At 37.8% G+C, this 16,740-nt stretch overlaps 1 protein-coding gene across 1 annotated transcript in view; it reads right to left on the bottom strand.

The window, feature by feature from the left end:
- smc1al (structural maintenance of chromosomes 1A, like) overlaps positions 1-16,740 on the bottom strand; it is an 83,059-nt gene that overhangs the window by 15,252 nt on the left and 51,067 nt on the right. Inside the window, exons 15-21 of the mRNA XM_048209446.1 lie at positions 16,568-16,684; positions 16,370-16,476; positions 4,589-4,730; positions 4,356-4,501; positions 4,107-4,260; positions 2,790-2,903; positions 2,551-2,707 (exon numbers count right to left, since the gene is read on the bottom strand). Coding sequence (XP_048065403.1) covers positions 2,551-2,707; positions 2,790-2,903; positions 4,107-4,260; positions 4,356-4,501; positions 4,589-4,730; positions 16,370-16,476; positions 16,568-16,684 — 937 coding nt within the window. The remainder of the gene's footprint in view (positions 1-2,550; positions 2,708-2,789; positions 2,904-4,106; positions 4,261-4,355; positions 4,502-4,588; positions 4,731-16,369; positions 16,477-16,567; positions 16,685-16,740) is intronic.

Here is a 16,740-nt window from a genome sequence, read left to right as displayed (position 1 = left end):
TGTATATACACTGTGTTCCAAATTATTATGCAAGTGACATTTCAGTAGGATTTCAGTACAATAAACATTCAGATTTAATTTTTTCTAAGAAAGTGTTTGTTTGTTTATTTATCCATGTCTTTTTAGATAACTGGTATCAATCTCAGACAAAATAATTTGCCAGGTCTTAGGTAAATGGAAAACCTACTTAGAGGTTGTTCTACATTATTAAGCAAGTCACAGTTCTCATGCAATATGGGGAGGAAGAAAGATCTTTCGGAAGATGAAAAGCATGAAATGGTGCAATATTGTGCAAAAGGCATGAAAACAACTAATATTGTGTGAAAACGGAATGCAGATTATTGAACTATCATAAGATTTGTGAGTGATTAAGAGCACAGCAGAACTCGGTCAGATAAAGGCTTATTAAGTAAAGTTTCTGTCAAACAAGTTAACTGAATTAAAAGGGCAGCTATAAAAAAAAAGCCAGTGTTGAGCAGCAAACAAGTATTTGAAGCTGCTGGTCAAGTCACCTTTATTTATATAGCGCTTTTTACAATGCAGATTGTGTCAAAGCAGCAAGCTACAGTGATAACTTGTATATAATTTTGGCTGCACAGCAGCTCTTAAACAATGGTGTCAATGCAGGCAGATCAAAGCACTGTTGAATATCAAATGTCAAGTCAAATGTCTCTGGAGTCTTGAGAACCTCTCCATGCAGGCTGGCAGTTGTGTAAAATTGCATTTTAGCCACCACTAACCAAGCCTCACAAAAGAGAAACATTTACAGTGGGTGTAGAAATACATTTTCATACAGTTGTATTGCTGTGGTGTTTTTTTGCAGCATGGGATAGTGCATAGTATTTCAGAAGGCACTATCCTTTTTATACCATAGCTGAAAATGGCCAGTTATGAACTCCACATATCTTGTCATTTTGACATCCTCAGAGACCCTAAAGGGACCTTCCATCTCACTTCCCAATATTCCAGCCCAAATCATCACCTGTCAGCTCCCTGCTGACATCAAAGTCTTGTTGGAACATGGTGGCCATTCACCAGCCATCCAGAAATCCATCCATTTAGACCATACATTGTAGCACGGCATTCGTCAGTGAATAAAACTACTTAAAAATGAGTCTTTATGTATTTCTAAACCCACTGTAAATGTTTCTCTTTGTGAGGTTTGGTTAGTGGTGGCTGAAATGAATCTTTTTTGACCGGAACGTAACCAAAAACGGAAACTAAATCAAATTTAATCATTCTGAACAGAAACGCTAATTTGAAATCGGCAATAACCGGTTAATAACATTATTTTATCGTTCCGTTTAATATTTTCAACCAAACACAAATTCAAATAGTACAACCTATGCAAACGTGACGCTGACAGAAATGCCCGCGCTCAGGGTCTACAGTGAGTGAAATGATCAGCCCAGCTGTCAAGTCATCATAGGTTAGGTAAGTTGCAATGGCAATGCCCTAGAATTAGTTTTTCCTATGATATATGTCACCAACCATCAAGTTTTAGGCCTACATTTAAGTGAAAATGAATGTCAAGTAATATGTAGCTTGTTGTGCTTTTTGAAACCAGCGAAAATTGCAGGATAGTACAATTTTCAACATCACATCACGCATCTGCAGCGCTTCTGTGAACAGAGAAAACTAGGCCTACCTACATAACACATATGCAATAAAAGGGAATATTTAGGCCTATAGGCTACGCAAAATATTTCACTTACATAATTAGGTCTACAGATTAGCAAAACGAAAGTGGTTATTTGTGGCACACTCCAAAGATCTAGAAAAAGAAACAGACATTCTGCTTGTTTTCGTTATTTGAGTGTCTTTTGTAAATGTATGAATTATGTCTTGCTTTTACCTGTATTACAATAAATTACGGAGACAGTTTACTGTCTTATAGAAGGAAAACAAATCCAGTGGGCGCGCACGCACGCACGTTAAATATTAAAATAAAATACAATCAACCAAACGTTACACTGCTCAAATCAATTCTGTAATACAATCTGCCGTTTACCACACGTGACCACCGCCTCACTGCTGTTATATGTGAAGGATGATGTTTTACGTCAATAATGCAAGTGAAGTACAAAGCTCATATAATAAATAATAGTTTAGCATTCGTCTCGAAAATGAAAACAGTTGGATTCGTGCCGAATGAGAAAGGTAGGCTACAGATTCACTTTAAATTAATTCGTTTTGCATCTTATTTAGTTTTATTTGCAGTTTTATTTCTCGCCTTGAATAGCAATAGAAGCTGGAATGGCGTTAAAAAAAAGGAGATTTTTTTTTATTCGTTTTGGCTTGAAGTTTATATATATAGCCTGAATAGTCCAACTGTTTTAGAGGTTTTAGATCATTTTAATTTTAGAGGTTTTGTTGTGGAGTACATAAGTGGATAGGTAAAATAAAATAGGGCAGTTTTGTTCATAATTTATGTTTACAAATATTATAAAGCTATGTAGGCTAGGCTATTGCTGTCAATGGCCAATCCAAATGGCCCCAGCTTTTATTCTTATGTATGTTATTTTTCCACAGAGGCTGGGAATGTCTGACCGTCACTGGTCTCCTGGAATTTGTCTCTGACGCTCTCTAGTTTCTCCATTGCCTTCATGTTGGGGGCACTGATCCTCTGGAGGATGCTCTGCTGCTCATTGAGTCTCTGCTGTAATGTGTTCATCTCCCCCTTAATCTCCTCTTCTGACAGCGAGTCCTGCAAGCAGCATCAGTCATCACATTCTTAACACACTAACATGTTTATTATAGTGTAATCCGTAATGGAAGTATTGATGTACTTTTAGGTCTTCTGACAAGCTGCTGTAGTCGATCTCAATAAGAGCTTCCTTGGCTAGGACGGTGCTAGATGTCTTCTGACTGCTGCTTAGGCTCTCCTCAGCCTGAGAACCACCCTACAACACAAACACAAACAAGATATTAGGTGGATTTATGAAATACACTAATAAAAAGCTTGAACGTACCTACATGTTCTTTATTATGATTTTTATCCCCCACTTATTTCCCAATAATAGTAAAGTTATTTCAAAAACGGTTTTAATTCATAAAAACTATGAAATATCACAAATGTGGGACATTACAAGAATGCAATTACGTTTTCAAAAACTGTTAAACAATTCATAACTACAGCGCGTGCATAATTATGCAAGTTGATATTCTGATCATATTTATTTCCCAAGCACATTTTGCCAATTCCAAACCACATCAATCTTAATTATTATTATGTTTGTATTTAATCATTTATAAGTAATATATAATTGTTAAGGCTGGAAGTGAAAAACGCTTTATATTCAGGTGTGCATAATTATTAAGCAGATTTTCTTTTACAGGTAAAATGGGCCAAAAAGAGAGATTTAACTCGCACTGAAAAGTCAAAAATTATTAAATGCTCATGAGGATGCAGCAATACTATTGCAATACTAGAAATTGCAAAATTAAGGTGTGACCAATGGACAGCAAAACGCTTATTGGTTCAGCAGGGTCATACAAATACAGGCCAAGAAGAAAACTGCAAAAAATTTGAAATTAAGGTAAAGAATTAAGTGGTGAAACCATCAGGATTCATTTAGTCTCCAGTGCCACCATTTTCCAGAACAGCAACCTACCTGGAGTTTCCAGAAGTACAAGGTGTCAGGATCTCAGAGACTTTGCTATGGTAAAGAATCCTGAAATATGACCCACACTTAAGAATCACAAGCTAAAGTGTTGTGAAATACATGTCTTCATGATCAGTGATGCATGTGTTTTTGGTGTGAGTGAAATCTCAAGGAATGAGTAAAATTATGCGCAATACAAGCACTATTTAACCAGAGTGAATGAGACGAGTGACAAACTGTGTGTCAAACTGTAAATTTGCCGTTGGAGAGATGAGAGAGCGCAGCTGGTATCGGTGTAAGGATATTGCAGAGGAGGAGTATTGGAACCGTTTCAGATATATCAGTCGATATTTTTGACAACACTATTCATAACCATCTTATAATTTAGATTCTTTGCCTGGGTTATAGTTTTAAACTGTATTGACATTGCAGTGACTGCTGGACATTTGTTGACTGCTTTTCTTCATTGAGAGTAAAATCTGCAATAAAAAATTAAGACACCTCTTCCTGGCTGATGTCATCCATAGTTCCTGATCGGAGAGGAAGTCTGATGTCCTGCATCTTACAAGCCTGCAGCAGATTGTGTCTGTCACTGCGTTTTTGCTCCAGCTTGGTCTCGATGGCAGTCACCTCCTTCTGCAGCTGCGTCAATTCCCTAATCATACACAAATAGGTTTCACCTTACAACATCATACTCCTTTTCTAGAAAACATCTATGCATGTCTGGAATAAATCAGTGAAAGGTCTCACTTGTTAGCACCCCCTAGTTTCTTGCGGATCTCCTCCATTTCATGGTTTTTATCATTAACCTCAGATTTCTTGGCCAAGTGCTGGTTTTTCAGATCCTGCAGTTGTGCCATGGTTTCATCAATGATCTTCATATTCCTCTGCTCTTCCTGTTGGGAAATATTAAATGAAATTCAGCAAACATTATTTCTAGGCTCAATAAATTATTACCATGAGAGTTTCTGAATGTTATCTACCTTCTTGAGTTTCTCTATCTCATTCTCATCTTTCTTGACCGTCTGTTCCCACATGATCACCTTCTCCTGATCTTCCTTCAGCTGATTCTTCTCATAGTCCAGCTGGATGGCCAGACGTGTCTTTTGAGTCTCAAATTCCAGGCTACCAGAGAGTTTGAGGAAAGTATGAATTTACAGTCATATGTAATATCTTTTATTGTTTCTGTTTCTCATTGGTTTTCTCAAAGTGCATATGAATTTACATGATAAGAAGAAACCTAAAACACTTAAACTGCATATATTCACCTCTGACACATGACTTTGATACTGTAAATGTGGTCAGATGTTGCATGATCACCAAACAGCAAAAGTACAGTGATTTAGACGATTGCTTGCTCCTTTATCTGTTGCTGGTTTGAGTGGCACCTGCACATTCATTTAGTGAAGTTCAAAAGAGGCTCACTTATGGTAAAGAACTCATTCAGTCAGTCGTGTTCAACAACTTTTACCATGAAAACACTCTGCTTGTAGGGCTGGGTATTGACAATTTGCACTATTCGATTTGGATTCTCAAGCTTGTCATTCTATTCCATTTGATATTAAAATGGAGTATGTATCAGTACAGTACATGGCAAATTTTCTCAAGGAAAAAAAAATGTCTCAACTAATACTGTAAACTATACAGGGAACCCCAGTTGGTACATTACTATAATATTAAATGTTAAAATTAAATGATTTGTATAGGCTACTGACAATTGAATTATACAATTAGTGCACAGGCACTAACTGTAAACAAATATGTAGATTTCACATGCCGTTTTTGTGTGTAAGTTGCCATGTGTGCTTATGTTATAATTAGTAGGTAGTCCACAGTAACTCTACGAAATTTTGCAACCCTCTAAGGTGATTCTTTTGTTTATATGCATCAGTGTGTTTGACTCATTAGTAGGCATGGGCCGGTATGAGATTGAGACGGTATGATAACCTTAAGCAAAAATATCGCAGTTTCACGGTATCACAGTATCAGGGTATTGCAATTACAGCTCTAAAATGTGTTATTTTAAAATGTCTAGGTAAAAAACTATTTTTTTCCTTTGAACACAATATATTTCTAAGCAACATAGTATATTTGGAAAAGTAGTAAACATGTATTTTAGATTAAATAATTAAAATAAATAATTAAATTCTTATTAATTAAATTAAAATTCTATAAATAAATAAATGCAGTCATTTAAGTGAGCCTAAACCTGCAGCTCAACAATAATTAGAACAGAAATGTAATTATTTTTCTGTAAAAAAAAAAAAAAAAAAAAAAAAAAAATAGTTGCAGTCATTTGAGTTAAGCATGTGATCGGCTAAAGAAGATATTAATAGTTAATAATAATAAAAATATTAAAAAGTATTAATAGAGTTATTATATGATATAGTCATTTGTTATTTTTATATTACAGAACAGTAGTAAGATTTCAGTACTAATATTCATGGATGTCTTTATTTCTTGCTTTCAAATGTTAAATCATTGAGCTATTTTGATGGAAAACCACAGGGAGATCCAGGAAGATGTTTTTCTTTGAAAACAGATTTATAAAACTACAGTCTCAGTACAGATGTTTGGTGCACGTTGTGTTCATAAATTCAAATTATAAGCGACTCAAACACACAGCACTTGCAGAGCAGCATTTTCTGTGAATCGAAGCTGAAAGCTGTTTTACTCCATGCAGCGTCAGACTATATATTTATATGATTGCATCACAACCGTTGCGATTTGATGATCGCACTAAGACACATCACATTCTCACATCCATGCATTGTCAAAATTCATAAAAGGTTACCAGGCAACTGGTGAATAAGCATTTTAGCATAAAGTTATTCGAAAACGAAATATTTTGCAGTTTATTAAGTAATTGTTCAGGCCATTTTGCGATTTCAATCATCAGACAGTTTACAGCCACTTCACTTCATCTTTTTCTACGGGGGAAAAAGTTTCAGGGTTCACCTCCTTCTCTCCTTCTCTCTCCTAGCCTATATAGCTTTGTTTATAATGTTTGTAACAGTCAGGCGGTGGTCACGGGTAGTAAGTGGCAGATTGTAGGCCTATTGCAGAATTGAATCGAGCAGTGTAACATTTTATATGTTTGGTTGATTGTATTTTATTTTAATATTTAACAGCTGCGATATCAAGTAGCCTAAGCAATGCGAGAATTTTTGTGCGTGTGTGTGAGGCGCCGGCGCAAATTTTTTTCCTTCTAAGACAGTAAACTGTACTGCGTAATTTATGGTCATTCAGGTAAAAGCAAGACATAATTCATACATTTACAAAAGACACTCAAATAACGAAAACAAGCCATGTCCATTTCCTTTCCGAGATCTTTGGAGTGTGCCACAATGAACCACTTTCGTTTTATTAATAGACCTAATAATTTAAGTGAAATTTTTTTGCGTAGCCTATAGGCCTAAATATTCCCTTTTATGTTATATGCGTTATGTAGGCCTATTGTTTTATTCTGTTTACTCTGTTCACAGAAGCGCTGCAGATGTGTGATGCATGATGTGGCATTGTGTGAACTCATGTTCTACATATCCTGCAATTTTCGCTGGTTTCAAAACACACAACAAGCTGCATATTACTTGACATTCATTTCACTTAAATGTAGGCCTAATGCTTGACGGTTGGTGACATATCATCAGAAAAACTAATGCCAGGGCATTGCCATTGTGACTTACCTAACCTATGATGACTTGACACCTGAGAATGAGCGCATCAGCGTGGGCATTTCACACACTTTAGAACGTGAGCGCGGGCATTTCACTCACGTTGGATGTGTCAGCGTAAGATTTGCATAGGCTGTACTATATGAATTTGTGACTAGTTGACTGCCAAATCAAAACATTAAACAGAACGATAAAATAATGTTATTAACCAGTTAATGGACATTTTAAATTAGCGTTTCTGTTCAGAATGATTCAATTTGATTTCGTTTCCTTTTCTGGTTACGTTCATGTCAAAATTTCATTTGTTTCCATTTTTTTTCGTTTTCGTTCCTTGAACCGGTGCAGAGCCCTGCTTTTAAAGGGTCACGAAACCCCCGTTTTAGCCTGGTCATTCACACCTCTGAGCTGGAAAAAAGTCTGTAAAAATGGGCGTGTAAAGCTCTGGAAAAGTGGGAGTGTAGAGGAGGGGAAGAAGGGAGAGAACAACCAATGAAACAGACATACAACGCACTCATTATACAGAATAATGAATATGAGCACGGAGAAAAATGACAAACTCCCAAGCAAGTGAGAAATGCGAAAGAATATTTATAAGGGCTAATAATACTTTCATTGCATTTATGAGCACTACAGTCTCATGATAAATGACCCATAGTTTAACAGAGAAAGAATAAAGACAGAGTTTAATTTTGTCCATTCTCCAAGTCTTTTGTTCATCAGAATAATCGTGTCATCGCGTTCAGATACACGTGTCTGATATCAGTGTCCAGTTTGCACATATATTTCATTTGAAGAAGACTTGATCAAATATGTGTGCATACACCGTGCTGGATCATGTTTGGTGCAGGTGAATGTGTGAAAGTAATTTGAAATTAGTAATTTATAAGTTTCTTGTTAAAGCTACTGTATTAAAGCAATTAAAAAAAATGAAATTTTGTCATTATTTACTCACCGTAGAAGTTGTTTTAAACCTGAATAAATGTGTTCTCTTGAACAGGTTTTTTTTTTTTGGTTTTTTTTTGAAGAATGTGGGAAACCAAACAGTTGCTTGTCCCCAGTGAGTCCCATAGTAGGAAAGGAAATACTATGGATGTCAATGGGTACCAGCAAATGTTTGGTTACCCACGTTCTTCAAAATATGTTCTGTGTTCAGCACAAGACAGAAATTAATACAAGTTTGGATCAACTTTAGAGTGAGTAAATAAAGACAGAATTTTCATTTTTGGTTGAACTACCCCTTTAAGGACATGTCGCAGCATGTGTTGTCTGTCCCTTTAATTTATTGACACACATTCGATTTTATCTCAACTGTTTACTTGGAATTTACACTTAACCGATGGTGTAAACCTGTTGTGTTTTTGACAGTATTAACAGAGTAAAATGCAAATGATAACATTTTCCAGCAAATGCAGTGTTTGACAGGCTTTATAGAGTGTGCGCGCTTTGGGTGTATCCGCTCAGAAAAGCATGTTTTTAACCGGCAAGGTTTTAAAACTGATGCAAATAATAAACTAGGGCTGCACGATTAATCGCATGCTATTCTCACGCGCATTTCGTCAGTAAAGCCGGTTCCCTGATTACCGCTAAATCGCCATCACCTGTTTTTAAACGCAGCGCCTTTTAATAGACGGAGCCGTAGTTCACGGACAAGCCACGCAATATCGCGTTCATTATCGCAGGCGATTCATCTGCGATATGAACGCGATATTGCGTGGCTTTTCAGTGACCTACGGCTCTGTCTATTAAATGCCGCTTCATTTGAAAGCAGGTGATGGCGATTTAGCGGTAATCAGGGAACCGGCTTTACTGACGAAATGCGCGTGAGAATAGCATGCGATTAATCGTGCAGCCCTATAATAAACTTTTGTGACTGTGAATAACTGCAGTGTTCCGTGAGTACAGTGGTATGAAAAAGTATGTGAACCCCTTGCAGAATCTGTGAAATGAGAATTTTAATAAAATAAGAGGGATAATAAAAATGCATGTTATTTTTTGTTTAGTACTGTCCTGAGTAAGATATTTTACATAAAAGATGTTTGCATTTAGTTCACAAGACAAAACAATAGCTGAATTTATTAAAATAACCCCATTCATAAGTATGTGAACCATTGATTCTCAATACTGTGTGTGGTTACCTGATGATCCACGACTGTTTTTTTGTTTTGTGATGGTTGTTCATGAGTCTCTTGTTTGTCCTGAGCAGTTAAACTGAGCTATGTTCTTCAGAAAAATCCTCCAGCTCCTGCAGATTCATCAGTTTTCAAGCATTTTTGCATATTTGTACCCTTTCCAGCAGTGACTGTAGGATTTTGAGATCTGTGTTTTCATTCTGAGGACAACTGAGGGACTCAAACACAACTATTAAAAAAGGTTCAAACATTCACTGATGCTCCAGAAGGAAACACGATGCATTAAGAGTCAGGGTGTGAAAACTTTTGAACAGGATGAAGATGTCACAATTTTTCTTATTTTGTTTAAATATCATTGTTTTTCATTTAGTACTGCCCTTCGGAACCAACAGAAGATACTTGCATGTTTCCCGGCAGAAAAATTAAGTACAATTTACCTTGATATTTGAATTCAAAAGTTTTCACCCCTCAGCTCTTAATGCATCGTGTTTCCTTCTGGAGCATCTGTGAATGTTTGAACCTTTTTTAATAGTTGAGTTTGAGTCCCTCAATTGTCCTCAGTGTGAAAAGATGAATCTCAAAATCATACAGCCACTGAAGGAAAGGGTTCAAATATGCAAAAATGCTGAAAAAAAACCCCCGCAGGACCTGGAGGAATTTTCTGAAGAACAGAGCGCAGTTTAACTGCTCAGGACAAACAAGAGACTCATGAACAACCATCACAAAACATAAAAACAGTCGTAGATCATCAGGTAACCACACACAGTATTGAGAATCAATGGTTCACATACTTATCAATGTGGTTATTTTAATAAATTCAGCTATTGTTTTGTCTTGTGAACTAAATGCAAACATCTTTTATGTAAAATATCTTACTCAGGACAGTACTAAACAAAAAACAACATGCATTTTTTATTATCCCTCTTATTTTATTAAAATAACTCTCATTTTCACAGATTCTGCAAGGGGTTCACATACTTTTTCATGCCACTGTATAACTCTACCGCTGTGTTAAAGGCGCTCTAAGCGATTTGACGCGTTTTTAGGCCCAATTTTTTTTTTGTCACATACCGCAAACATCTCCTCACTATGCGCTAGCTGCCTGTCCCCTGAACACACTGTAAAAAAACGCGGTCTCTGTAGTCGCCACAAGCTCCGAAAACTGCAATAAAAACAAACTGGTGCAGCCTGGACCACTTAACATAATAAACATGCTCCAGCCAATAACCGACAAGCAGCGTCAATACGCAAGCTACTTGCATTTTAAATGCGCGTTCATGACTGTTTCAGGAAGCACGGAGGGGAGGGCCAGGAGGAGTAGGAGGGAGGGTCTAGCAAGCCTCTGTTTTGTTTGACAACACTTCGAACGTCAACAGGAAGTTACTCCGCTCAGAATCGCTTAGAGCGCCTTTAACATGTTATGTGAATGTATGGTGCTTTGTACTGCACAGTATGTTGAGAGAGGCGCCAGGACTGCAACTAGAACGATACAACGTTATTTCTTCAAAAGCAGATCATAGAGTCCTTTTAATCATCCACGATCAAAATTGCACACCCCTATGAAGCCGCCTTTCACCCCCTAGCGGCAGTCGCACGGAACTTTGAAACTGGTCGTGAAGAAACCGGTTATTATTGTTCCTCTTGGCTTTTCACCATGGTAAACAACGATTTTATTGAATTTAACATTAATGCATGTATGAATATATCCAAAATGTAGTTCAAAATGTATTTCAAATTTAATTCAAGCACTTTCAAGGAACAATATTTGTTTTCAAGTACTTTCCAGGCCTTGATTTCATGTGTCTGAAATCAAAGTACTTTCAAGTACTTTCAAGGCACGTGGGAACCCTGTCTATAATCCACGCGGCTAGTGTAGTGAACAGCACATTCCAGGGCCCAGTTTATGGCCAGGCTCCTCTCTGTCCGTAACAGTGGACAAAGGTTTGCTACATTTTGATTGGATCTTGGTGGACTAACACAAACAAACTGTCCAACGCCATCAGATAAAGATGTAAGGACAACATCCAGACCTCTATTAGAGGGCAAGAAGACGACCTCTTGTACTAAGCCTGGGAAGGACAGGACTTCTCATTGGTCCACAGGCAGTTTCTGCCCTTCACCCATCTAGAGACCGCTTACTAAGGTTGGCCACAGACCCACCATAAAAATTCCTCGGGACCTTAGCAGCAATGGGTGAGATCACAAATCCATTCAAAACTATGTTTGAAAACCTTAGATGCAAAGTACACATCCATTTCATACTTATTCACAGAAATAAGGAAATAAGTATTCTCAGTGACAGCTATTTGTAGTGCAACATCTGACGCAAATTCAGCTGTTAATGTACAATTGAATGACAGTTCAATCTTTTTCCATCATGTTTAGTCTCTATTTGTTTATAATATTGCCAAAGGTATTCTGGTGGTGGTTTGGAAAGTGAGAAATGCATTGGTAAACTTTAAAGACACTGTAAAGATTTCTAACTTTGTGCTTTATGCAAATGAGTTCCACAGGGGAAAGAAGGGTGGGCCACAACTGTGTGTGTCCCCTCTGATGCCAGCAGCCAATCACAGCACTCGAATGGACAAGCACCAAAATGCAATCTCCTCCTCATCGGAAAGGGATAAAGGTACCCTTTCAACAGACACTGCTTGTTCTGAGTCTGCCCGTCAAAGGGGAAAGACATAACAGTTATACCGTTCTGAGTCCCAGCTTGTGAAGCTGAGACACAACAGATACACCGTTCTGGGTCTTAACTCTGTAAGGAGTGAGACATTAACAGATATACTGTTCTGAGTCTGTCCTGCACGGGGATAGACATTAACAGATACATTATTCTGAGTCCCGGCTTGCGAAGCTGAGACACAACAGATATACCGTTCTGGGTCTTAACTCTGTAAGGAGTGAGACATTAACAAATATACTGTTCTGAGTCTGTCCTGCACGGGGATAGACATTAACAGATACACCGTTCTGAGTCCTGGCTTGTGAAGCGGAGACACAACAGATATACCGTTCTGAGTCTGTCCTTTATGGGGATAGACATTAACAGATACACCGTTCTGAGTCTGCCCTTCAAAGGGGGAAGACATTAACAGATACATTGTTCTGAGTCTGTCCTGTACGGGGATAGACATTAACAGATACAACACCGTTCTGAGCCTCTGGTCCATCCAGAGAGACAACAACAGATCCCATGATCTGAGTCTACAGCTTGTGAGGCAGCAATGAGACAACCACATTCTAAGCCTCCAGCTTGTGAGGAAAGAGATATCAACAAACACTACCTTCAGAGTTTCCGTCCAGCGAGACAGTAACGACATCTGCAACAAGGTTAAGCTCAGGAGAGCAAACCTTCACTCCAAGGTACATTCGTCTGCGTGTTCCAGATTGTTAAGGACCTTCTGCACCTACACCAGGGCCTCATCTGCATGTTCCAGATTTTAGGACCCTTTGGTGCTCCAGGAGACCAGCATCCCACAGAGCTTCATGTTCAAGACTGTTGAAACAGATTCTGGCTCCTCTCCCCACTGCACTGTCACCCAACACAACCAGTGGAAGACGTCACCATCATCGGACTCAACCACGTGGACGTAAATATCATTTAACCAAACCTCTTTTCAGACCTTGGCATTGTTGTATATTATCAGTATATAATTTCCTAATTCCCATTAGTGAAGTGAAGTCAAATCACCTTTATTTATATAGTGCTTTTTTCAATGCAGATTGTGTCAAAGCAGCTTTACATTGATAACTGGTACATACATTTAGGCTGCACATGTCAATGCAGGCAGATCAGAAGCACTGTTGAATAAATGTCAAGAATACTGTTGAATATCAAATGTCAAGTGTCCCCAACTAAGCAAGCCAAAGGCGACAGCGGCAAGGAACCCAAACTCCATCAGGTGACATCAGGTGGCAAACAAGTGGCAAATAGGTGTTAAAATGGAGAAAAAAACCTTGGGAGAAACCAGGCTTAGTCGGGGGGCCAGTTCTCCTCTGGCGAACAGTGCTTTGTTACGATTCAGCACGATTTTTTAGATATAATATAGCTGATGTTAGTTAATAACAAATAATCTCTCGTTTATTTGTTTGGTGCATAATAAGGTTCTCCACCTTATTATTTTCAGAGAAACAGTTTATCTTTACATAAGATAACGTAACTCTTCCATAGCCACACTCAACTTAATCACTTGAATTCTATGTATCTTATGCACTTTATTCCTTTATCATTCATGGTATTCATTTAGTAGTTGTGTTAGTTATTGTTGTTTATCTTTTTGTTAATAAAATGTATTATTACACTTGTGTCTTCCTTGTGCTGATAATACAGAAGAGGCTCTACAAGTTAGCAATCTCACCGATCTTTCAGATAAATCAGCTGACCACTTTACATTAATTCTAAATGAATGAAAGCCCCTGTTGGGAGTGTTCTCATACTGTCAAGGTAAAAGACCTTGACTGGTGTCCTGAACTAGGAAAAGGGGGGGGGGAAGTGGTCATCTGATGTACTCATAACCACACCCTAAGAGATGTGTGATCCTAAAATCACAACGTCAGCGGTGACGTGAATACCAATCCCTATTTTACTTTGTGTCCTTGAATGGACAGAGTAAAAATCACTACACTAGTGTTGTTAAACTCATCGCGGAGCTCCGCACTGAAACCGATCATATGCGCACTCCACGTGCATGCATATCATAACAATTGTATTTTTCATGTGTTCGTATTCAAACTTCAGTTCTGACCGCATCGCGGGCAAAATACAAACAACACTCATGTGCTGCTATGCTAAGGCTCGCGTGTCCGAACGCAGAGGTGAATGAACAGCACTTTTGTGACATTTGAATTCTCCGCTGTAATGCGATCTCATGCGAACATATTTTCCATTTGTGCTGGTAGATTACAGCAAAACAATCCACATGCACCCAAACTTCTGCTCTGGTCGCGTCGCAGAAAAACATATTTTTGTTGTAGCACTGAGGAAACAAAAACAACTATACGAACCATGTCTCTGAATGACAACAGAAACAGAGGCAAGAGAAGTGATACTTCCTCATGCATAATACCGCAATAATAAACTTATGCATACTACAGCGCAGTGATTGGATTGAATGTGCTTTTTCTCATGAATAAATACAGAAACAGTTGACGTCAGCATGTTCGACCAGCCCATACTGGAGCCAATCAGCACTCCGGATCTTGCCGGTAGTACACGATGACGTCAGATTTTGTGACGTTGCTCCGACTTTGCTTTTCAAACCGGAAGACAGAAATCGCTCTGAAAAATGCAAAAATAACTAATTTCAAATTATAAATAAAATTAATGGAGTACCTTTAGTGTTTTTAATGATGTGCAGCCTATACATATCTGTTAACAGCTCAAAAAATGTGTTCTGAGGTTTCATGACCCTTTAAGTGTGTAAGCCTTCACTTTTAACACTTTATGTTTCACTGTACTCACACACGTGCCCACATACACATTATATGTGTGTGTGTATATAATATATATATATATATATATATATAAAAAATGTATATGTATGTATGTATATGTATGTATGTATGTATGTATATGTATGTATGTATATGTATGTATGTATGTATGTATGTATATGTATATGTATGTATGTATGTATGTATATGTATGTATGTATGTATGTATATATATAAATAATATGCAGCATCACTGCTGCATATTTGCATTTTTCCAGTTGCCAAATATGTTAATGTAGTGATTACTTCAATTTCTGGAGCTATGGTATTTCTGCACTGTCGGAGATGTTAGCGTGTCTCTAATAAGATTGGTCACAAACATGATCCCTGCACGATCTAATGTGTAGCGTCTTATTAACTCACTGTCATGCATTGTGTGCAACACATTTCTTCTCCCTCTTCATGTTTCAACCATTTCCTCCGCTGATAAAGAAACTCTTAAGTCTCTTAAAAGTCCTCATCCGTACTCCTAACAATTTTGGAGCTTAAAGGGATAGTTCACCCAAAAATGAAAATTTTATGTTTATCTGCTTACCCCCAGAGCATCCAAGATGTAGGTGACTTTGTTTCTTCAGCTGAACACAAATGATGATTTTTAACTCCAACCATTGATGTCTGTCAGTCAAATAATGGCAGTGAATGGTCACACAATCTATAAGAGTCAATAAACATGCACAGAAGAATCCAAATTAAACCCTGCGGCTCGTGACGGCACATTGATGTCCTAAGACACGAAACGATCGGTTTGTGCGAGAAACCGAACAGTATTTATATAATTTTTTTACCTCTAATACACCACTATGTCCAACTGGGTTCAGCAATCGCTTGGTGAGGTCTGATCGTCTTAATTTGGATTCTCTCTGACAACTACAGCGATGTCTCGCGCATATACTTCAATGAGTGCTAGACATCACTGCCGTTGTCAGAGCGCGATCAGACCGCACTAAACGAACCCTCAACGCAGTTGGACATAGTGGTGTTTTAGAGAGAAAAAAAATGATATAAATACCGTTCGGTTTCTCGCACAAACCGATCGTTTCGTGTCTTAGGACATCAATGTGTCGTCACGAACAGCAGGGTTTAATTTGGATTTGTCTGTGCGTGTTTATTGACTCTTATTCACTATTATTCACTCCCATTATTTGACTGACAGACGGCAACGGTTGGAGTTAAAAATCATCATTTGTGTTCAACTGAAGAAACAAAGTCACCTACATCTTGGATGCCCTGGGGGTAAGCAGATAAACATAAAAATTTTCATTTTTGGGTGAACTATCCCTTTAAGACCTCTTTTAAGGGATAAGATGCTTTCTGAATTACTTTTTACTTTTACTAGTATTTTTATTTAATTTTAAGAGGAAATGCCCACATTTCTAAGAATTTTCTTAGAATTTTGTCACTAGGAGCTACTCTTTGCAGTAAGATTTTTTATGAATATGGGCCCTGATTCTTTCAATGATCTCACCGTTTTTTTGCAATCTCATTTTGTCTCTTGACTTTCTCTTCTTCAAATTCACGAATGTTACGAACTCCAATCTCTTTACAGAACTCCAAAAACACCTCGTCTTCCACCTGGAATGAAAGACAAACACCAACAAGACTCAAGATAGGTGATAAATGAACCAAGGTAAAGTTGTTTTTAGATGACTGTGCTGTCTCCTACCAAGTTCATACGGTCCTTCAAGTCTTTCATATCTCTCTCTCGTGACTGGACGATTCTCTTGATGTCATTAATGCGTGGACCAAAGTTAGCAAGTTCACTCTCCAGCTTTGACTTTTCCTGAAATCACCACAATAACCAGGGATATTTATCACACATCTTGTGTATAAGTAAAA

This window comes from Megalobrama amblycephala, linkage group LG12 (assembly GCF_018812025.1).
Source record: "Megalobrama amblycephala isolate DHTTF-2021 linkage group LG12, ASM1881202v1, whole genome shotgun sequence".
Taxonomy (NCBI): Eukaryota; Metazoa; Chordata; class Actinopteri; order Cypriniformes; family Xenocyprididae; genus Megalobrama; species Megalobrama amblycephala.
This window is presented reverse-complemented; position numbering and strand designations above follow the sequence as displayed.